This window comes from Phoxinus phoxinus, assembly GCF_949152265.1.
Source record: "Phoxinus phoxinus genome assembly, chromosome: 3".
NCBI classification, from domain to species: Eukaryota; Metazoa; Chordata; class Actinopteri; order Cypriniformes; family Leuciscidae; genus Phoxinus; species Phoxinus phoxinus.
Genome location: NC_136878.1, coordinates 44108106 through 44128604, shown reverse-complemented (window position 1 = coordinate 44128604; position 20499 = coordinate 44108106). Strand labels below are relative to the sequence as shown.

At 36.5% G+C, this 20499-nt stretch overlaps 1 protein-coding gene across 3 annotated transcripts in view; it reads left to right on the top strand.

The window, feature by feature from the left end:
* dlg4a (discs, large homolog 4a) overlaps nt 1-20499 on the top strand; it is a gene marked incomplete at its 5' end in the record, with an annotated part of 173549 nt that overhangs the window by 148397 nt on the left and 4653 nt on the right. For all 3 annotated transcript variants that reach the window (XM_079606392.1, XM_079606391.1, XM_079606393.1), the window contains 10 exons: nt 1345-1447; nt 3025-3139; nt 4657-4833; nt 6545-6587; nt 8050-8080; nt 8204-8251; nt 14064-14165; nt 16370-16542; nt 16621-16733; nt 16838-16929. In XM_079606392.1, coding sequence (XP_079462518.1) covers nt 1345-1447; nt 3025-3139; nt 4657-4833; nt 6545-6587; nt 8050-8080; nt 8204-8251; nt 14064-14165; nt 16370-16542; nt 16621-16733; nt 16838-16929 — 997 coding nt within the window. The remainder of the gene's footprint in view (nt 1-1344; nt 1448-3024; nt 3140-4656; nt 4834-6544; nt 6588-8049; nt 8081-8203; nt 8252-14063; nt 14166-16369; nt 16543-16620; nt 16734-16837; nt 16930-20499) is intronic.

Here is a 20499-nt window from a genome sequence, read left to right as displayed (position 1 = left end):
ATTCATTTCCAGGATATGAATTCTTGATATCAACAATTACATTTTTTATATCAACAAATTAATTGTTGATATCTGTTATTCTATTTTCACTAGTGAAATGTCACCATAGGCTGCCATTCAAAATCAATTGTTGATATCAAGAATTGATTTCTTACTAGTAGAAATATAATTTTTGATATCAATAATTACATTGTTACTAATAAAAATGTGAATTCCTGATATCAATAATTCAATTGTCACTAGTTGAAATGTCTATTCTTGATATCAACAATTGAATTGCTATTAGCAAAACATTTCTGAAAATGTATTTCTGATATCAAAATTATTTCAGATATCTAAAATGGCTTTCTTACTAGTAACAATCACATTCATGATATCAGAAATTAACATTTTCACTTGTGAAAATGTAATTATTGATATAAAAAATAAATGAAATTGGTATTTCAACTAGTAAGAAATCAATTCTTGATATCAACAATTGATGGCCATTGTTATAGTAGAAATCTAATTTCTGATCTAATGATTCCTGATATCAATACGGTAACTACAATTGTATCTAGTGAAAATGTAATTGTTGATATCAAGAATATATTCATATCCTGGAAATGAATAAAAGTTAAAACGGCTTGCCATAGCCAGATCAATAGCCTATGTTTAATGATACGTTTAACTATACTATATCTTTTAATGGAGAGTGCATTCATCTTTGCCCATGTATCATAAATTATGCACTTCGTCTTTGATTGTCAGGGATATGTGTAACAAATGCTCTTTGCAAAAAAATGAGAGGGAAAATCCTATACATCAATATTGTACATATTTATTATAATGATGAGTATGCTGATCATCATAATATTAATATGCCATTTAAAAGACAGAAATGTTCAAATATATTCAAATTGGAAACACTTTAAATTAATAATGTTTCACATTTTTACAGTATTTTATCAAGGAAATGCAGCCTTGCAGAGCAGAAAACATTTAAAATCTTACCGACCCAAACTTTCCGACAGTAGTGTGTATTTACGGAAGTTATTTTAGACTCCCATATTGTACATTTGTATTATATATTGCTAAATATGCTGATTGTCATAATATTATTATAAAGCTGTTTGGATTCGTTCATGCCAGCATACAGGGATCTGAAAATGCAAACGCAAATATATCGAAATTAAATTTGGTAAGAGCCTAATATTCCCAGCAATAAAGAAAAGTTCTTGTTAATATTTGATTTGCTTTCTTAATGCAGCAGTATTGATAACAGTGTTGTCTTGTTGAACAGTGCTTTAGCAGTAATGTGTTGAGGCTGTGAGATGTGTAATATCTTGATGTGATGTTTCTCAGGTGAATGGAGTGGATCTCCGGGTAGCTACACATGAACAAGCAGCAGCTGCCTTGAAGAACGCAGGACAGACTGTTACCATCATCGCTCAGTACAGGCCAGAAGGTCAGAACACACACACACACACACACACACACACACACACACACACACACACACACACACACACACACACACACACACACACACACACACACACACACACACACACACACACACGTTGGGTTTCCATGTTCTATGGGGACTTTCCTTAAACATATTGATTTTATACTGTACAAACTGTATATTCTATTCTTACACTAAACCGACCCATCACAGAAAACCTTCTGCATTTTCAAGAAAACATAATTTAAAAGTGATTTATAAGCTGTTCTCCTCATGGGGACCAAAAATGTATTTACATTTAGTCATTTAGCACACGCCTTTATCCAAAGCGACTTACAAATGAGGACTAAAGCAAGCGAGTCATCGTGAAGAGGCAAAAACAACGCAATAAGTGCTCAAAATACAAAGTTCAGGCATTGCTCAGAGTAGCACAAGCCAGACAAGGGAGGATTAAAGGAAAAGGAAATAAAATTGTTTATTTTTAAATTTTTAGGTTAAGTTTTTTTTTTTTTTTTTTTTTAAGGTTTTTGTCCCCATAACTTAGGGTTTACCTGAACCACACACACACACACACACACACAACACACACACACACACACACACACACACCTGACAATCCTACACACTGGGTCCAAATTTAGTTCTAACTAAATAGTTTAAAAAAGAAAATAAATAAAATGTTAATGGACAGTTTACAGTTAATCTAATAGGAACTATAAAATATGTGTGTTTGTTCTATATTTCTTTAAAATAATTGGCTCTTGTTTATGTATATGCTATATAATGCATACACTATATGTTTAGACACTTTTTTTATTTGTGGCTGAAGTCTCAAATAGTTTTTGGGGCCACTGTGTACACTACCGTCAGTGGCAGCGCTAGGCATTCTGGGACTCGAGCCCCGTCAGACATGTGCATAGCACCGCCAATAATGAAGTGTCTCTATCTGTATAAACAATGGTCTTGATGAGGGGACGAGTCAAATCAGCCACACTCAGGTACGACTCGCATTAGCGAACGGTGATCATATTAAGCTCCTCATCAACAGTATCATAATGGAGCGCTATTAAATATGAAGAAAAAGACCACACACACACTTCAGACACATCTTAGGATAGCTCAGAAACCAACAACTGGTTGAGTAGTTACTTTAGTGGCTTAAGCCTTTTATTATTCTCGAAACTTTATTTATTGATCTTTTTTTTGAAAATGCAGTCATGTTATAAACATAAAATAATACAGATTTTAATATAAATTCTTGCACTTGGTTTGCCCTGGCCTAGTGGAGATGAGTCAAAGTCAAAAGTTTATGCGCTCTTTCCCATTTTGTATACTTTTTTAAAAGCACAAATACATTTATTCTTCCAGCTTAGCTCAGTTGTAAAGCCCCTCATTACCTGTTCTGGCCAGTAGGTGGAACTGTCAGTCTGCGGGTTTCAATAAACCGTTATTGATTCAAAGAGCTGATAAGGAAATAATACAGCTAAATTGATAACATGTGCTTAATAATTGTGCACACGTGACCTTGTAAATTTGTAGTTTTAAGATAAAATGGAAAATTGTGTTTGTTTGTGCAGAGTACAGTCGATTTGAAGCTAAAATTCATGACCTCAGAGAGCAGTTGATGAACAGCAGTATGGGCTCTGGAACAACCACATTACGGAGTAACCCTAAACGAGGGTTTTATATCAGGTAAACGTACAACACACACACACACACACACACCACAACTCTAAATTATGAACACACTAATGAAGGAGACACATGTACAAATCTGGCTTACAATATTTCCAGATCCATTTCCTTCCTCTTCTCTGCATCATTTCCTGTCCTGTCCTACTCCTCAGCAGTTTGTATAATATGTGCATATGCACAAAAGAAGTTCACTTTAGCATACTTGTATTCATTACAGAAATAAATAAAATATACTTGAGTGAAAACTGAGTTTTTAACATGCTTAAAATTAAAGGAAAATGTATTATACATTTTGTTTTACATTATTATTATATATTTTTTAAATATTAAATGCAATTATTATATATTTTTTAAATATTAAATGCAATTAGAGTGCTTTTTGACCCACTTCAGTAGGACTTAAGTACATCTTTATATGTCATTTGATGACAAATGTACTGACAAGCATTTATGTTTAACTAAAATATACTTTAAAGTCATTTTTACTGAAACTTATGTCAAGCATTTAAATATATTTGTGATTACATATTTATAATGATGAAGTTGCAATTTAGTGCATTTAAAATATATTAACTTTAAATGTAATATTGAATAACACTACAGTTAAAATTATAACCAAGTACTTCAAAATCAAAATAAGTGTGCTTCTTTAAAGCATAATGATTTAAAATAAAAAAAAAGTGAAACTTTTAATTTGACAATATTACAAAGTGAACTTTTTAAAAGTGTACTTAAGTGTGTGTTATGAAAGTTTACTCTCTTTAAGTGTACTTTGAATAAGATTTGAATAACACTATAATAACACATTCAATATACCGGTAATTATTCTTTTTCACAAGGGTGGGATTAAGATGACCAGACCTACTAGATTTGCTAAAATGCCCAGTATACAAGCTGAGCACACTGTGTAAATGTATCCCATAATCCACTGCACTCAACTTCACCTTCCCTCTCCACACTGTAAAAAAAATATTTTCATGATTTGTTATCACAACTTTTTATCTTTTGTCAAATCAACTTCGATAACTAATGTGTGAAGATAACATGCTATTTTGAATTGCTGTTTATTAAACCATTCTTCTTCATTGTATCAACTCAAATATTTAACTCATTTTTTTTTACAGTCCAGTGTGACAAATGAACTGGATACTATATATACTGCAATTTTAATCTTTCTCATTATTTGCGTGTTCATTTTTAAGTTGCAATGAGAAGTGTAGCATAAATGTGTATTGCTGCATACTGCGTGCTGTTTAACATACTATTTAAAAAATAGGCAACACTGCTCAGTATGCAGAAACCAATCAGAAGGCTAGTATTCCATTCTGAACATAACCAATGAATAACAATGACAAAGGACAAAAATATGAGGTCTGTGTTGCTTCATTTCAACCCAATTCCATGATTCTCCTTTGATGTTCCTCCTTTTCAGCCCTTCTGTCTGTAACTGTCCTCCTTTATCCTCTCTTTTCCCCGTGACTTATGTCTCTCTCTCTCTCTCTCTCGTTTGGCAGGGCTCTGTTTGACTATGATAAGACCGCAGACTGTGGTTTCCTGAGTCAGGCCGTGGGCTTTAGGTTTGGAGATGTGCTGCATGTTTTGGACTGTGGAGATGAGGAGTGGTGGCAGGCCTGCAGAGTCAGTCCTCAGGGGGATGAGGAGGAGGTCGGCTTCATCCCCAGCAAGAGGAGGTGTGTGTGTGTGCGTGTGTGCGTGTGTGTGTGTGCGTGTGTGTGCGTGTGTGTGCGTGTGTGTGTGTGTGTGTGCGCTTTCTCTTGCGTTATCTCCTCTGTTGTCCTTGAACAAAATAATATTCAAACGGCTTAAAGAAGCTTTTTAGCTTTTCACACACGGTTACAAGGACATGCTCTGGAAGCATTTATCCACACACAGCCCCAACCCAAAATAGTCATTTTCAAAGACATTTCTGTGATAAATACTTAAAGGTAGGGTAGGTCAGAATTGTCTAAAAAAAACTTTTATTCAAATTTGTTTAAACTGTCTTTATATACCAATGCATAATTAAAATGTAAGTACTCTGATAAAAAGAGTATAAAAATCGAGTGACTCTAGACCGTTTAATCTTCATTAAACACAGCTCATTAATTCCATTCACTCCCACCTAAAAACGGGTGCGCGACTGCGCGCACGTGGGCAGAGCCAGTAATAACGGCGGTAGTCATGGCGACGTCGAGTGACAGTCGCGCAAGCCAATCCTGTGATTCGTCCCGAATGGAAATAATGAGCTGTGTTTAATGAAGATTAAACGGTCTAGAGTCACTCGATTTTTATACTCTTTTTATCAGAGTACTTACATTTTAATTATGTATTGATATATATAGAAAGTTTAATCAAATTTGGTAAAAAGTTTTTATATAAATCCTACCTACCCTACCTTTAACTGAAGCTCTATCAACTACATGTGAAATGTTAAAACCAATAATTTTCACTCCTCCCTTAGATTATAAAAGTGAAAATTACACTGTTTGGATTTTTGAATGAAGTCTCATAATGTATTCCTGTGATCAAAGCTGAATTTTTAGCATCATTACTCCAGTCTTCAGTGTCACATGACCCTTCAGAAATCATTCTAATATGAAGATTTGATGCTGAGGAAACATTTCTGATTATTATCAATGTTGAAAACAGTTGCTGCTTCATATTTTTGTGGAAACTGATACATTTTTATCAGGATTCTTTGATGAATAGAAAGTTTAAAAGAACAGCATTTAAATGAAATAGAAATCTATAACATTCAATGTAAAAAAAAAACTTTTCGTTATTCTTATGCGAATCAAGCGGAAGCAACCACGATTACCAGCTTTACATTGTTGTGACAGAAATAAGAGATTTTATCATACTTATTAATGTTTTCTGGTTTTAATCTCGCTTTGGACAAATTCACTTACTGTTGTTTTAACATTGTGTTCATCTGGCATTGTCGAGAATGTCACTCACTTTGCAAAAAGCAACCAGAAACACACCTTAGAGTCAAGAATGCAGTTAGAATGTCCTCAAAATGAAGGATATTGTGGCAAAAAAAAGTAAAAATAGTTTTTGATATTAAACAGTTAAGCAATATCATACAAGCAAGAGTGCTGTGTTTCCCAAATATCAGCTGTTCGGTCTCGATAAAGTGTGCCAGATCGTGGTAGTCTTCTCAAAAACCTAGCTCTCAGAAGATGGTGAATTGCTATTGCTATTGTTTGTTTGTTTGTGTGTGTGTTTGTTTGTGTGTGTGTGTGTGTGTGTGTGGGGGGGGGGGGGTGTTGCAGCATTTGCATGTGGGAATAAACAACAGCATCAGATGGGCACAATTCCTTCTATGTGAATTCCCCCTCAATGCTCCTTTTCCTGTTTTTATGCATCTTGTGTCATTCATTCAACCGCTCTCTCTTCCAGGGTCGAGAGAAAAGAGTGGTCGCGCTTGAAGTCACAGGAAAGGGTAAGCTTCATGCAAACACACAAACAGCTGTTTGCAGTTCATCCCATTCACCCATTGTTCTTTAAACTACTCCAAAAACATTGAGCTGTTCTCCTATGAGATTTGTTTTCCTTCTCTATAATGGGTTCTGATGGGTTTCGGCTAGCACTGGTGTATGTTTGCAGCCCATGGGAGTCTATCAAGGAGTTGTTTTCTGAAAGCATTGAAACTCCTGGGCATTGTGAGCTTGTGCTGCAATGCAGACTGTTCGGGAGGTTTCCCCGGGAAGTTAATACTTCAAGCTTATCTTTTTCCTCTCTTTCACTTTCTGGAAGACGGGTAGCTTTTTAGAGCTAATGCAAACAGCAAATGGTGTGCATTAAGTATGACATTGATGTTCTGCCTGTGTATTTTAGCATTTAAAAAAATTGTTCCCACTGTGGTGGTATTCATATATAGAGCTCCTAAAATGACATTTGCAGACCAAAAAAAATAATAATTTGGGAACATGCTCATGTTACTGTTCCTGGTTTATGTCAATCTAGGTTTCCCAGATGCATTTTGTCACAGGGTTACCTTTGAAAAAGAAGTGTGCTTATATGCATTTATTGTGCACTTGTAGTACACATACTTCAAATCTTAAAATCATATTTTTAAAACACTGTACTTCCAGATAATATATTAATGAAATAAAAGACCACCTAAATGTACTTAGAGTAAACTTTCATGACTATGTTTTTTTTAAGTGCACTTTGTAATAATGTCAAATTAAACGTTTATTTTAAAGTACATTTTAAAACACTGTTTTAATAGTCGTTTGTCATGCTTTAAAGAAGCACACTTATTTTGATGTGTTGACTGACATACTAAAGCACATGTAAAGTACTTCATTATCATTTTGTATTGTGTTTTTATTTGATATTACATTTAAAGTTTAAATTCATCACAAATGTGTAATTTCAAATAGATTTAATTACATGACATACAAGTTTAAATATAAAAAAATGACATTAAAGTATATTTTAGTTTACCATAAATACTTGTCATTTATAAATGTTTGGCATTCGATGGTACACTAATTGTATTTCATAAGACAATAATAGAAATTATGAAACGACATATAAAGATGGAATTAAATTCTACTTAAGTGGGTCAAAAAATCACTCTAATGTTCAGCTAATTGCAGTTCATGTAATTTTAAACTATAATACACTTTCATCGAATGCAATTAAGTGTCTGAATTTAATTCACACTTTTTAAAGTATATTGTTTCCATAAAAAGTACACTTTTTAAAAGTATGCTAAAGTATACTTCTGCTCCTCTCATTAATACGATATTTCCGACAGCATCACACACACTTGTACACTGTTATTACCTCTTCAAGCCAGGACAAATGATGCAATAACTGGATGTTTACAACTGATGTAGGAAACAGCCTATTACAATTTGATAAGCATCGTACCTTATATTTCCCTCTGACAGGACCGAAGTCGAGACAGTACAGGCTCACAGGGTGAGTTACAGTCTTCTTTTCCCTCATAGACAGCACAGTATAGCCCAGCATATACATATATATGTTTAGTTGCTGAATGCATTGCACACCGAGACTGATGTTTGTGTATTTGTTTTCTCTCAGGAAGGGAAGAGGCAGTACGGAGTTACGAGACAGTTGCACAAGTGGAAGGTTGGATAACTCAACTGAGACATTTATACGTTGGCTCTGATACAAACCCCAGTGAGATACCTTGCTTTCTACGGTCTACGCTGGCAGCATTAAATCTAAATTAATGTGACTCAATCCAAACACTGCATATATAGACAACAGCAACCACACATATAGCGCTCCTCATGTAAAGTGCACTAACGCTGAGACTACTATTGATGTGAAATCAGATATTTCTAGATGTAACTATTGTTATAGATACTTTTCAGCAGTGGTGTCAAGTATTTGAGTAGATGTGATTAGTTACTGTACTTAAGTGTATTTTTGGCTACTCTGTACTTGGATTATCAGCATCTTTTAGTCTCTACTTAACTACATTTCTGATTATGTACTCCAGTACATTTGTAATGAGTAATGCAATTACTCGTTACATTTAGCATGGCACCAAACTTTTTCTGCAGCAATTTCTGCTACAAAAGAAGCGATATCGCCATCTACAGGACATTGAAGGTACTATATCTTGTGCGTTTTGCCCTTATTCACCTAGGCTTTTTTTTACACGAATGTGAGTGCATTAGCAGGTAGTTGTGAAGCGCAGGTGTTTCATATATGAGATGAGGACATGTGCTGCGTTCACGCCATGTCGTAATACACCTCAGTCAGGTTAGGCGCCATATTCAATTTATCGCCAATGAAAATGAGGCTGTGAGGGATAGACATAGTCTTTTCAATGGCATACGCTGTAAAAAGGTCCTAGTTCACAACGTTTTAAACTGTCTTGTTTAAAAAAAAAGTTGTTTTTCATAAAGATGTTTCATCAGCTGAACAATCAGTTTGTTGTTAAAGGGGTGGTATAATGCCCTTTACACAAGATGTAAAATAAATCTCTGATGTCCCCAGAGTGTGTGTGTGAAGTTTTAGCTCAAAATACCCCACAGACCGTCACTTTTTGAGGGTGAGCAAAAACGCACCATTTTGTGTCTGTCCCTTTAAATGCAAATGAGCTGCTGCTCCCGGCACAGGGGGCGGAGCTACAACAGCTCCTTTTACCTCACACACACACACACACACTGAAAATATCAAAAACGTTTAGCCTTTTATGTTCAAACTGGAGTCAGACAATGATGGAGAGACTCAAGAAGAAGTGACAACATGTAGACAACATTTCTGAATGGTTAGTTGATGAATTTATGTAGCTTATGTGTAGTTATCTTCTAGTCATTGATTAGCATATTCTGTCTTGATAATCTATAAATAGTGTTCTGGGGGCGGGGTTTATGTAAATTCTAGGTTGGTGATGTCACTAACCCGGGAGGAATGTCGTGTAGTCTCTATCAGCCGTTTGTTGTAGTCCTTAAAAAACGATTTCTTTAAAAGCAAATATCTTCCTTTGCTTTGAACTTTGAGCGTTGCAACTTTGCAGATGTTGTTTATGATCAAACAGCAACATTACACACTAACTAAAGTTAGAAAAGAGAAATCATAATCAACCACCTCTTTAAACAACAGTAATATCGACTGAACACACTCTATCCCTCAGCCTCATTCTCATTCCCATCCAATATTAAATATGGCACTACCCTGACTAAGGTCTATTACCATAATTACGAGATGACAATACGTGACGTTCTACAGACTCTGAATTATGCATTTCTATGGCAACACTATCAACGCTTTAATGAATTTGCAGCGATCACATGGTACAAGTCGGAGCTCTCAAAAAATAAAATCCAAGTTAACTGAGACTTTTGAGTTTTGAGTATCTGTAGACATTTAAGAGGCTGTTGCATCGACTTTGATTTATTGCAATATTGAGGTGTTCAGTTTTATTTTGATTCACTGGCATATCTTGAGGACTAGTGCATCACTAACTAGAGCATCTTGATACTCTAACCCCGGTTTCACAGACGAGGTTTAAGTCTAGTCTCAGACTAAACTGCATGTTTGAGCTGTTTTAACTGAAAGCAACTCGCACTGATATATCTATGTATAAAATATGTCAGTGCCATTGTTTTGTCTCAAGATGCACACCATGATTTGTTCTAAGGCATGTTCATAAAAGCTTCTTCAGGCGAGACACTACAGGTGAATAGGGTAACATTTTTAACTAGCAGATATCACCATGAAACTTTCCCAGTTGATTCCCTACATTAAGATGAGAAAAAAATGTATTACAAGTTTTCATTAATTTAATGTTTAAATATGCAAATTAGGCAATATCTAATTAAATATGCGCTAATTTGTATATATTTAAAAAAACTAAATCTGAGTATTGGATAAAGCCATGTTAAAAATCATTTTTTCATTGTATTCACATATTAGATGTGAAAAAAATTACAGAGGGATTTATGGATATCTACTTTTGTTATCCTGTAAATCAGAATGTACTGTCAATAGCCTTAAACAATTTTTGGGGAATAAAAGGTTATATAAATCAGGCTAGGAATAATATATTTACAAATCCCTCTGTAAATGTCTTCATGATATAACTAGGTACAAGACTGGAAGGTTTGGTGTATATCGATGCCACTGAAGTGGAGATTTCGGACTTGGAGAATGAGAGAAAAGTCATTTTGAGAAAACGGGCTTTAAAGATTTATCATCAGCCAATGAGATTGCGCATTCAGCCCTTTTACTTTCACGATTGGTTGCTGATGAAAAGGAAATTACCATATTTGGATCTGACAGCATTGTACAGAAGAGAGAGAGCTTTTGGTGTGTTCAAGTCCTCCAGGGAAGTTCGTACGCACAATGTGGGAAGTCGTGTTTACGACGGCCGGTGCGTTCAAGTCACTTTCGTCGGAGTAAAATGGCGGAGTACTTTCTCTTAATTAATTACACAAAAATACAGCGAGGTTCTTAAACTCTAGTTCTAGAAAATGAAGAACAAAGATTTGCATAAGTGTGCTTTGGTTTTTTTATGTTTTTAGTTAATGTATGAAGCCACTGCAAACTTTATCGTTACATATTACATTGTTATTTTATAATGCTATCATATTCTGTGCAGGCGATTAGCTTACTGCGTTGTAAATAGAAAAGCCTGACAAGCTAAATACCTCATTGTGGTAATCCGCCATGTTTCTCAGTGACACGCCCACAACTCGTAAAGATCGGGGCTTAGAGAAAATCCCGAGCTTCCCACTGGTATTTACGACATTGTGGTGGGGTTCAAGTGCGTTCAACTCGTAAATACGATCTATACGAGATGACTTGAACGCACCATTTCTAACAGTGTATGTGAATGACAGGGTCCAGACAGAGATCGCGGAGCAGCGTGATGCTTTATAACGCCAACTTTTGTTGAATTTAGGAGAAATCTACAGACGCAAAAAAAAAGCAAAGTGTAGTAAAATAAAGACCTAAATGTGTATTTCTGTCTTTTTTTCACCACAAGTCTGAAAGAAGACATGTTATTGAAGACAAATATCCCATAAACTCAAAATTTGACCACTATTTTTGCCTGCCGTGTCTCGTCTTAAATGTCCTAACTGAACTTAGGCGTAATCCTGGCTTAATCTAAACCCTGTCTGTGAAACCAGGCCTAGGACTTTTACTCAAGTCGTATTGGAATTGGTGACTTGTAACTTATAATGAAGTCACTTTCGGAGTAAGGTATCTCCACTTTTACTTAAGTATGGTTTTCTGGTACTCTTTACACTTCTGCTTTTCAATACTGAATAATAATACATATTATTTTTAAAAACTTGTCAGCCTTCTCCACAAAGCAAGCGTGCAAGTATACTTTGTTTTTTTTTAGGTTATCGTATGCGAACAGTGAGCTTGACACTCATTCTTTATCATCATCACAGTGTGTCACATTCAGTTTAAACCTTATTGATGATGCATACCATCAGGGCCGTCGCTAGAGGAAGATTGAGTGACGATTCTAGGAGCCGCTGTGATTTCAACCGAGGGCGACCCTCCTGAAAACCATACTTATTCCTGGCTTGAAACTGATGGGGAATTGATGGGCCTGTGCTGCAGTTCTGTGGATGTTTTGCTTTAGAAGTTGAGTAAAATTAAAGGGATAGTTCACCCAAAAATTTAAATTCTGTCGTTCCAAACCCGTAAAACTTTCGTTCATCTTCAGAAAACAAATGAAGATCTTTTTGATGAAATCTGAGAGCTTTCTGTCCCTCCATTGACAGCTACGCAACTACCACTTTGATGCTTCAAAAAGAAATCGTAAAAAAATCCATTTGAATTTTTTTTTCTTTTTTTTCACATTTTCTAAAGAGACGAAATCACTTTATATGATGAACAGATTGAATTTAGGCTTTTATTCACATATAAACATTGATCAACTCACACATCAGTTGTGGTCAACAGAAGCTCAAGTATATTCGCTTGATGTGCAAGAACCAATAAGGTTCGTTCTCGTGTTACGCATCACCTTTGAGCTTCAGCAAGAACCAATGAGGTTCATCCTCGTGTTACGCATCACGCTTGAGTTTCCGCAAGAACCAATGAGGTTCGTTCTCGTGTTAAGCATCACGCTTGAGTTTCCGCAAGAACCAATGAGGTTCGTTCTCGTGTTACGCATCACATTTGAGCTTCAGCAAGAACCAATGAGGTTCCTTCTCGTGTTACGCATCACGTTTGAGCTTCAGCAAGAACCAATGAGGTTCATTCTCGTGTTACGCATCACGTTTGAGCTTCAGCAAGAACCAATGAGGTTCATTCTCGTGTTACGCATTACGTTTGAGCTTCAGCAAGAACCAATGAGGTTAATTCTCGTGTTACGCATCACATTTGAGCTTCAGCAAGAACCAATGAGGTTCATTCTCGTGTTACGCATCACATTTGAGCTTCAGCAAGAACCAATGAGATTCGTTCTCGTGTTACGCATCACATTTGAGCTTCAGCAAGAACCAATGAGGTTCATTCTCGTGTTACGCATCACATTTGAGCTTCAGCAAGAACCAATGAGGTTCATTCTCGTGTTACGCATCACATTTGAGCTTCAGCAAGAACCAATGAGATTCGTTCTCGTGTTACGCATCACATTTGAGCTTCAGCAAGAACCAATGAGGTTCATTCTCGTGTTACGCATCACATTTGATCTTCAGCAAGAACCAATGAGGTTCATTCTTGTGTTACGCATCACATTTGAGCTTCAGCAAGAACCAATGAGGTTCATTCTCGTGTTACGCATCACATTTGATCTTCAGCAAGAACCAATGAGGTTCATTCTCGTGTTACGCATCACGTTTGAGCTTCAGCAAGAACCAATGAGGTTCATTCTCGTGTTACGCATCACGTTTGAGTTTCCGCAAAAACCAATGAGGTTCGTTCTTGTGTTACGCATCACGTTTGATCTTCTGTTTATGTTCGCTAATCAATGTTTAAATGTGAATAAAAGCCTAAAGTCAATCTGTTCATCATAAAGCGATCGAGTCTCTCCAGAAAATTTTGGACTAAACCGCTCAATTCATATGGATTAGTTTTACGATCTCTTAATGAACTTTTTGAAGCGTCAAGTGGTAGTTGCGTAGCTGTCAATGGAGGGACAGAAATCTCTCAGATTTCATCAAAAAGATCTTCATTTGTGCTCTGAAGATGAGCGAAAGTCTTACAGGTTTGGAACAACACGAGGGTGAGTAATTCATAATTTTCATTTTTGGGTGAACTATCCCTTTAAGCATTTTCTAAGCTTAATTTTGCTGCCTTCAGCTTTTGTATGGGGAGCGCATCTATAGCTCACTAGGGTTGGGAACTGAGCCACTAAGTTTCTAGCTTATGTCATATTGTTCTCTCTCCTCACATCCATTTTTGCTTTGTCTACTAGTGTATGTATTCGTACAGTCTCTGTCTCATCTCTCATCCAATTTAGTGCACTACGCGAGGCCGATCATTATTCTGGGCCCGGTGAAGGACCGAGTGAATGATGACCTGCTGTCTGAGTTCCCAGACAAGTTTGGCTCTTGTGTCCCTCGTAAGTATTCCTCAACTCTCGTCACGCTCAGATGCACATGGCATCTCTCAAAAGTGCCAAGAGCTTTCTCAACAATGCTCTGATTAGGCTTCATGCTATTTCCGTCTTCAGAAATCATTATAATACGCTGATTTGGTGCTCAACCATTTTTTTATATTATTTATCAAAACCAGTTGTGCCGCTTCATATTTTGGTGGAAACCATGATACAATTTTTTTCAACTTTAAAAGAACAGCATTTATTTAAAATAGAAATCTTCTGTAACATTATAAATTTATTTACTGTCACTTTTGATCAATTTAATGCGTCCTTGCTGAATAAAAGTGTAAGTGTCACTTTTTTAAATCATACCCCAACCTTTTAAATGATAGTGTGAATCACAGTCTCTACAAACATTAAACGGCACAGCTGTTTTCAACATTGATAATAATCAGAAATGTTTCTTGATTATCAAATCAGCATATTGGAATGATTTCTGAAGGATCATGTGACACTGAAGACTGGAGTAATCATGCTCAAAATTCAGCTTTGTCTTCACAAGAAATAAATTATATGTTACTGTCACAGTTCTGATTTCATAAAAAAATTATGAAATCCCCCTCCCCCACTAATGCCATGTAATGAGTGAGTAGGAGCGAGTGAGAGTTAATAGATGAAATAAGTACAAAATTGTCATTTATTATTACTTACATGTCGCATTAAACTGGCAGATTTTAGAATGTTAGGCAATTGACCGTTGGCATAGACCCGCCCCCCTTAGTTACTGTTGCTATGTCCGACAAGCTACGCCACTCTCACACACACACCATGTTCTCACGCAGTGAAAAACACATTGCGGAGCAGAGAGGAGACTGACAACACACTGACAGACACAGACCAGGTTACTTTTGATATTAAACATATTAAACAAAGTCTCACCTTTCAAATTTGGTCATTTTTGTGGCTCTTTAATGTGTGTGTCAGATCGCTGTGTCGCCTCAGTTAAAGCTGCTCGTGAACCGATCATCTCTTCCTTCTAGTTCATTTATAGCATCAAATAAACATGAATGAACATCAGAAGGAATGTTGTTTTTTACCGCGGAAAGGCGTCAGTACACTCCGCTTCTCAAGTTCAAATCCTCCCATGTTAATCTACTAACTCTCCTGACTGCTTTGTCGGACAAAATGGCGGGTCAATTATAGAGAGCCTAAGAACCTACCCTTCCAGTGGACCACCATGGGACCTTATTTCGAAAAAATATTGTATGGTAGTCAATGGCGAGAGACAACACATTTTTTGATCTCGTTTGAATTGTGCCCTGAATTACACATATGATGTTTGTCAATTTAAAAGATACATTTTAAAGTCAAGAAAGTCGCAGTTTGATGTAAAACTTTTGAGGTATAAGACTGTGAAAATACGTAATTACAAAGACTACAAACCGAAAAGGCGCAAATGTGACGTCATACCTTTTCACTCAATGAATGAAGCTAACTTTACTGAAGCTAACTTTACTCAAGCTAACTTTACTCAAGCTAACTTTACTCAAGCTAACTTTACTCAAGCTAACTTTACTCAAGCTAACTTTACTCAAGCTAACTTTACTCAAGCTAACTTTACTCAAGCTAACTTTACTCAAGCTAACTTTACTCAAGCTAACTTTACTCAAGCTAACTTTACTCAAGCTAACTTTACTCAAGCTAACTTTACTCAAGCTAACTTTACTCAAGCTAACTTTACTCAAGCTAACTTTACTCAAGCTAACTTTACTCAAGCTAACTTTACTCAAGCTAACTTTACTCAAGCTAACTTTACTCAAGCTAACTTTACTGAAGCTAACGTCTGTCATGTTTTCTATAGTCTTACGTTATAATCGTAACGTTACGCCGTGATGCCGGAGTGTTTTGTACCAGACTGCACACACACAAGCAACGGTGACGTATAGTGCGAGACGAGAGATGAAGTTCATTGAGCGATTTCCACATAAAACTAAATGTTACTCTTCTGTTTTATGACAAACTGCGACTTTCTTGACTTTCATAATTATCTTTTAAATTGACAAACATCATATGTGTAATTCAGGGCACAGTTCAGACGGAATAAAAAGATAAGTTGTCTCTCGCCATTGACTACCATACATATTTTTTTACACACAATTGTCATGCGCTGCCATTAAGTGTATCTGATATCATAGTCATGAGAGGATGTCATCGCTCTTTCTCAGATACGACACGACCCAAGCGGGAATATGAGGTGGATGGACGGGACTACCATTTTGTGTCGTCGCGGGAACAGATGGAGAAAGACATTCAGAACCACCGTTTCATTGAGGCGGGCCAGTACAACAGTCACCTGTACGGCACCAGCGTTCAGAGCGTGCGGGAGGTGGCAGAGCAGGTACGCTTTGTGGAGAACAATGAACTCGTATGCATCACTTCTGCAAATATTAATATGCGTGTGTATTTTCGTGAGCAGCAGGGAAAGCACTGTATCCTGGATGTGTCCGCAAACGCAGTTCGTAGACTACAGGCTGCACAGCTTCACCCGATCGCCATCTTCGTACGGCCCAAATCACTGGAGAACGTGCTGTACGTAACTGCAAACAACCACACAGATACGCCAACATAAACTTCATATTGAGCCTGTGTATGTTTAGCTGTAAAATTGATGGGGTCTGTGCTGTATTATCCAGAGAGATCAACACACGTTTAACTGAGGAACAAGCCAGGAAAGGAATGGACCGCGCTATTAAACTGGAGCAGGATTTCCTGGAGTGCTTCTCTGGTAAGACAGTTTCATGCAACTAGTTACTAGGCCACACTAAGAGCCAGATTTACTAACAGCTCGCTCCAGCGCAAACTCTCTTTTGGCGTTAAGAAAATACTGAAAAATTAGCGCTGAGAAGGCGTGGACAGGGTTATTTTTGCGGCTGAACTTATTGCCAGTGTTGTGCCTGAACGCGTTCATTGAACGATTGTTCATATTTTGGGCGAACGTGAACTGAACGTACTGTATTACTGCCTGATGAACGTTACTGTGAACTCGTTCATTCTGGTGTCGGTGAACGGCACGCTCTCTCAGTTTAACTTCGTTCAATAGGGTGCCAGATTTCTATAGAGCCTTCCAGGCTAAAACACCCTGTAAACGGGCCTTAATATGTAGCGGAAAAACACCCAATCTGGCAACACCAGCCACCAGTGTCGACTGACTCTCTTGTTCGATCTCGTTCATCAAAATGAACAAATCTTTTTTGCCGAGTCATTTCGTTCATTTAAAGGGTTTTAAATGTTATACTATTAACTGACTTCTCCGAACACATCCACTTACGCAATCTTGATCATATTCTGAATTATTAAATCATTATAATGCAGTCAAAAATCGTTTACAGGGAACATAAATAATTACTTTACCTTCCGAGTCTTTCGTTCATTTGTCACATGACAGACGCAATGAATGGATTCATGAACGACTCATCACTAAACTCAAAACAAAAAGCAGCATGTAGGCGGCGCATGATCATTTAAACGAGTTTTATGACAAGGTCGGTGAGGATGGGAAACATCTGGCGCACAGCTTCAGTGTTAAAACTGATCAAATAATTGCTGTGGTTCTATATGGGCTGTGGCATTCATTTTTTTAAATAATAGCTCGCAGCAACATGAAAAAAAAGAACTATAAACTACTTCATTTTTGAAACTGAACTATGAACTGAACTAGTTCATTTTAAAATTTGTGTACTGAACTTTGAACTAGTTCATGTATAAAGTTAACTTTCCCAACACTGCTTATTGCATATGCATTTGTAGGAGTTTCCCTTTCAGACGCAACATTTATGGGAGTAGAATATTTAAATGAATCACAAAAGGTGATTTACTAAGGTTTGCGTGAGTCAATGTACTGGTATTTGCGCCATTATTTACCAGCAGAAAAAGCATGTCTAAAACCAGACGCTAATTTGCGCGGCTCTCTGTAGATTGTATTGGTCATTATAGAAATGATCCGGCTGTGTTCTTGTGTCGTCAGTAGATCAGCCGCAGAACTTTCCACTTCTATCTGCGCTAATGTAGACATTCGCTCTCACGCTAATTTGCTCTGTTTAGTAAATCCGGCCCAGAATCTGCTGGCTTTCCACTGATTTGGGGAGAATATTCGCAGTATTCGAAGGGAATGGGAATGCTACAAGCTGACGTCTTGATTGAATTAGCCAAGATATTTAATAAAGGAACATGTGTGTATAATTTTGAGATGGATGGGTGTTACTTATTTGTCGTTTATGTACATGTGACACAATGAGCCAGATTGCTCCAGCACAAACCCTCTGTTGGCAATAAAAACTACTGTCAGGATTTACTAAAGTCACGCTGCGAGAAATTGGCAATAAAAAGGCATGGACAGTTATTTTTGCTCCTGACCTTATTTGTAGGAGTTTCCCTGTCATAAATGTATGGACGGAGTATTAAATGAATCATGCCGCATGATTCACTAAAGTGAGCGGTAGTCGGTATACTGGTATTTGTGCCATTATTTACCACCCCAAAAAAGCTGGCACGTCTTAACCGATTTTCGTCAAAAGATCAGCCGCAGAACTTTCCACTGCCATCTGCACTTTTATTAGATTGCGGCTGCACGCTAATTTGCGCTGTTTAGTAAATCTGACCCAATATATTTTGGGCCTCATTAATGTGCAGAATTAATATATTTAAATTAGGGCTGTCAAAAGATTAATCGTGATTAATCACATCCAAAATAAAAGTTTGTGTTTACATAATATATGTGTGTGTACTGTGTATAATTATTTATATATATAAAAACACACACAATCATGTATATATTTAAGAAAAATTGGTTATATTTATATATAAAATATTTATATATCATATAAATTATATAAATGTATATACAGAATATAAATGCAATTATTCCTTAAATATATACATGAATGTGTGTGTATTTATACATAATAATTCTACACAGTACACACACATATATTATGTAAACACAAACTTTTATTTTGGATGTGATTAATCACGATTAATCTTTTGACAGCCCTAATTTAAATCATTCTTGGGTAAATTGCTGCATTTGCAATTTACAAATATGACCATTTACATACATGGTTTTTATTAACAATACACACAAAAATGTTGCACACACCCAACAATTTATAGAAGCATAGGTTCACATATGATTTAGATTTTAAAAATTGCCATTTTTATATTAACTATATATCACTATAAAAGCAAGAGTGGTATTACAAATTCTTTATATCTTAATGCAGCAAATTATTGTAAAGTTGCAGTTTATGACCACATGTTTTTATACACGATTTACACTGGAATTAGTTTTTATTCTGTTTCAAGAATGGGGCACGTTGAAGGTATATCTCTTTGCATCATTGTTATTTAAGTAAATGTGTCATGTCTGTTTTTGGTTTAGGTTCATATTAATGTATCCATGTCTTATATTTTGTAATTGGTCATAGTCATGTGTTCCTGCCATGTGGTTCCTGAGGTCATACTCATGTTCTTATTGGTTTATTATCTTGTGAGGAGACTATCAGTTCTGTCTTCTCATTGGTTCATTGTTTGGTGGTCTAGCTTTCTGTAACAATTGACCATTCATTAAGACCCGCCCCCCTTAGTTACTGTCGCTATGTCCGACAAGCTACGCCACTCTCACGCACACACCATGTTCTCACGCAGTGAAAAATACATAACGGAGCGGAGAGGACACTGACAACACACTGACAGACAGGACAGACCAGCTTACTTTTCGGTTACTTTTTATATTAAACATAATAAAAAGTCTCACCTTTCAAATTTGGTCATTTTTTTTAAAGAAATGTAAATAATAAATACCGTTTTGTGGCTCTTCAATGTGTCTGTCAGATCGCTGTGTCGCCTCAGTTAAAGCTGCTCGTGAACCGATCATCTCTTCCTTCTAGTTCATTTATAGCATCAAATAAACATGAATGAACATCAGAAGGAATGTTGTTTTAACCGCGGAAAGGCGTCAGTACACTCCGCTTCTCAAGTTCAAATCCTCCCATGTTAATCTACTAACTCTCCTGACTGCTTTGTCAGACAAAATGGCGGATGGCGAAGTATGATTGGTCAGATCACCTGTCAATCAAGCTCCATGCGAAGGGTCAATTCACCATCTTGGTATTATAAGGTTCTATCTGCTTTCTGAGCAGTTTTGAGAGATTGAGCTTCAAAGCTTTTGCATCCCATACGCCTTTGTGGATATGGATTATAGAACCTTATAATTCCAAGGTGACGAATTGAACAGCAGGTTACAATAACAAAGTCAGACAAGGTACAGTGGAAACTTCAGGGCTATATATATATACAA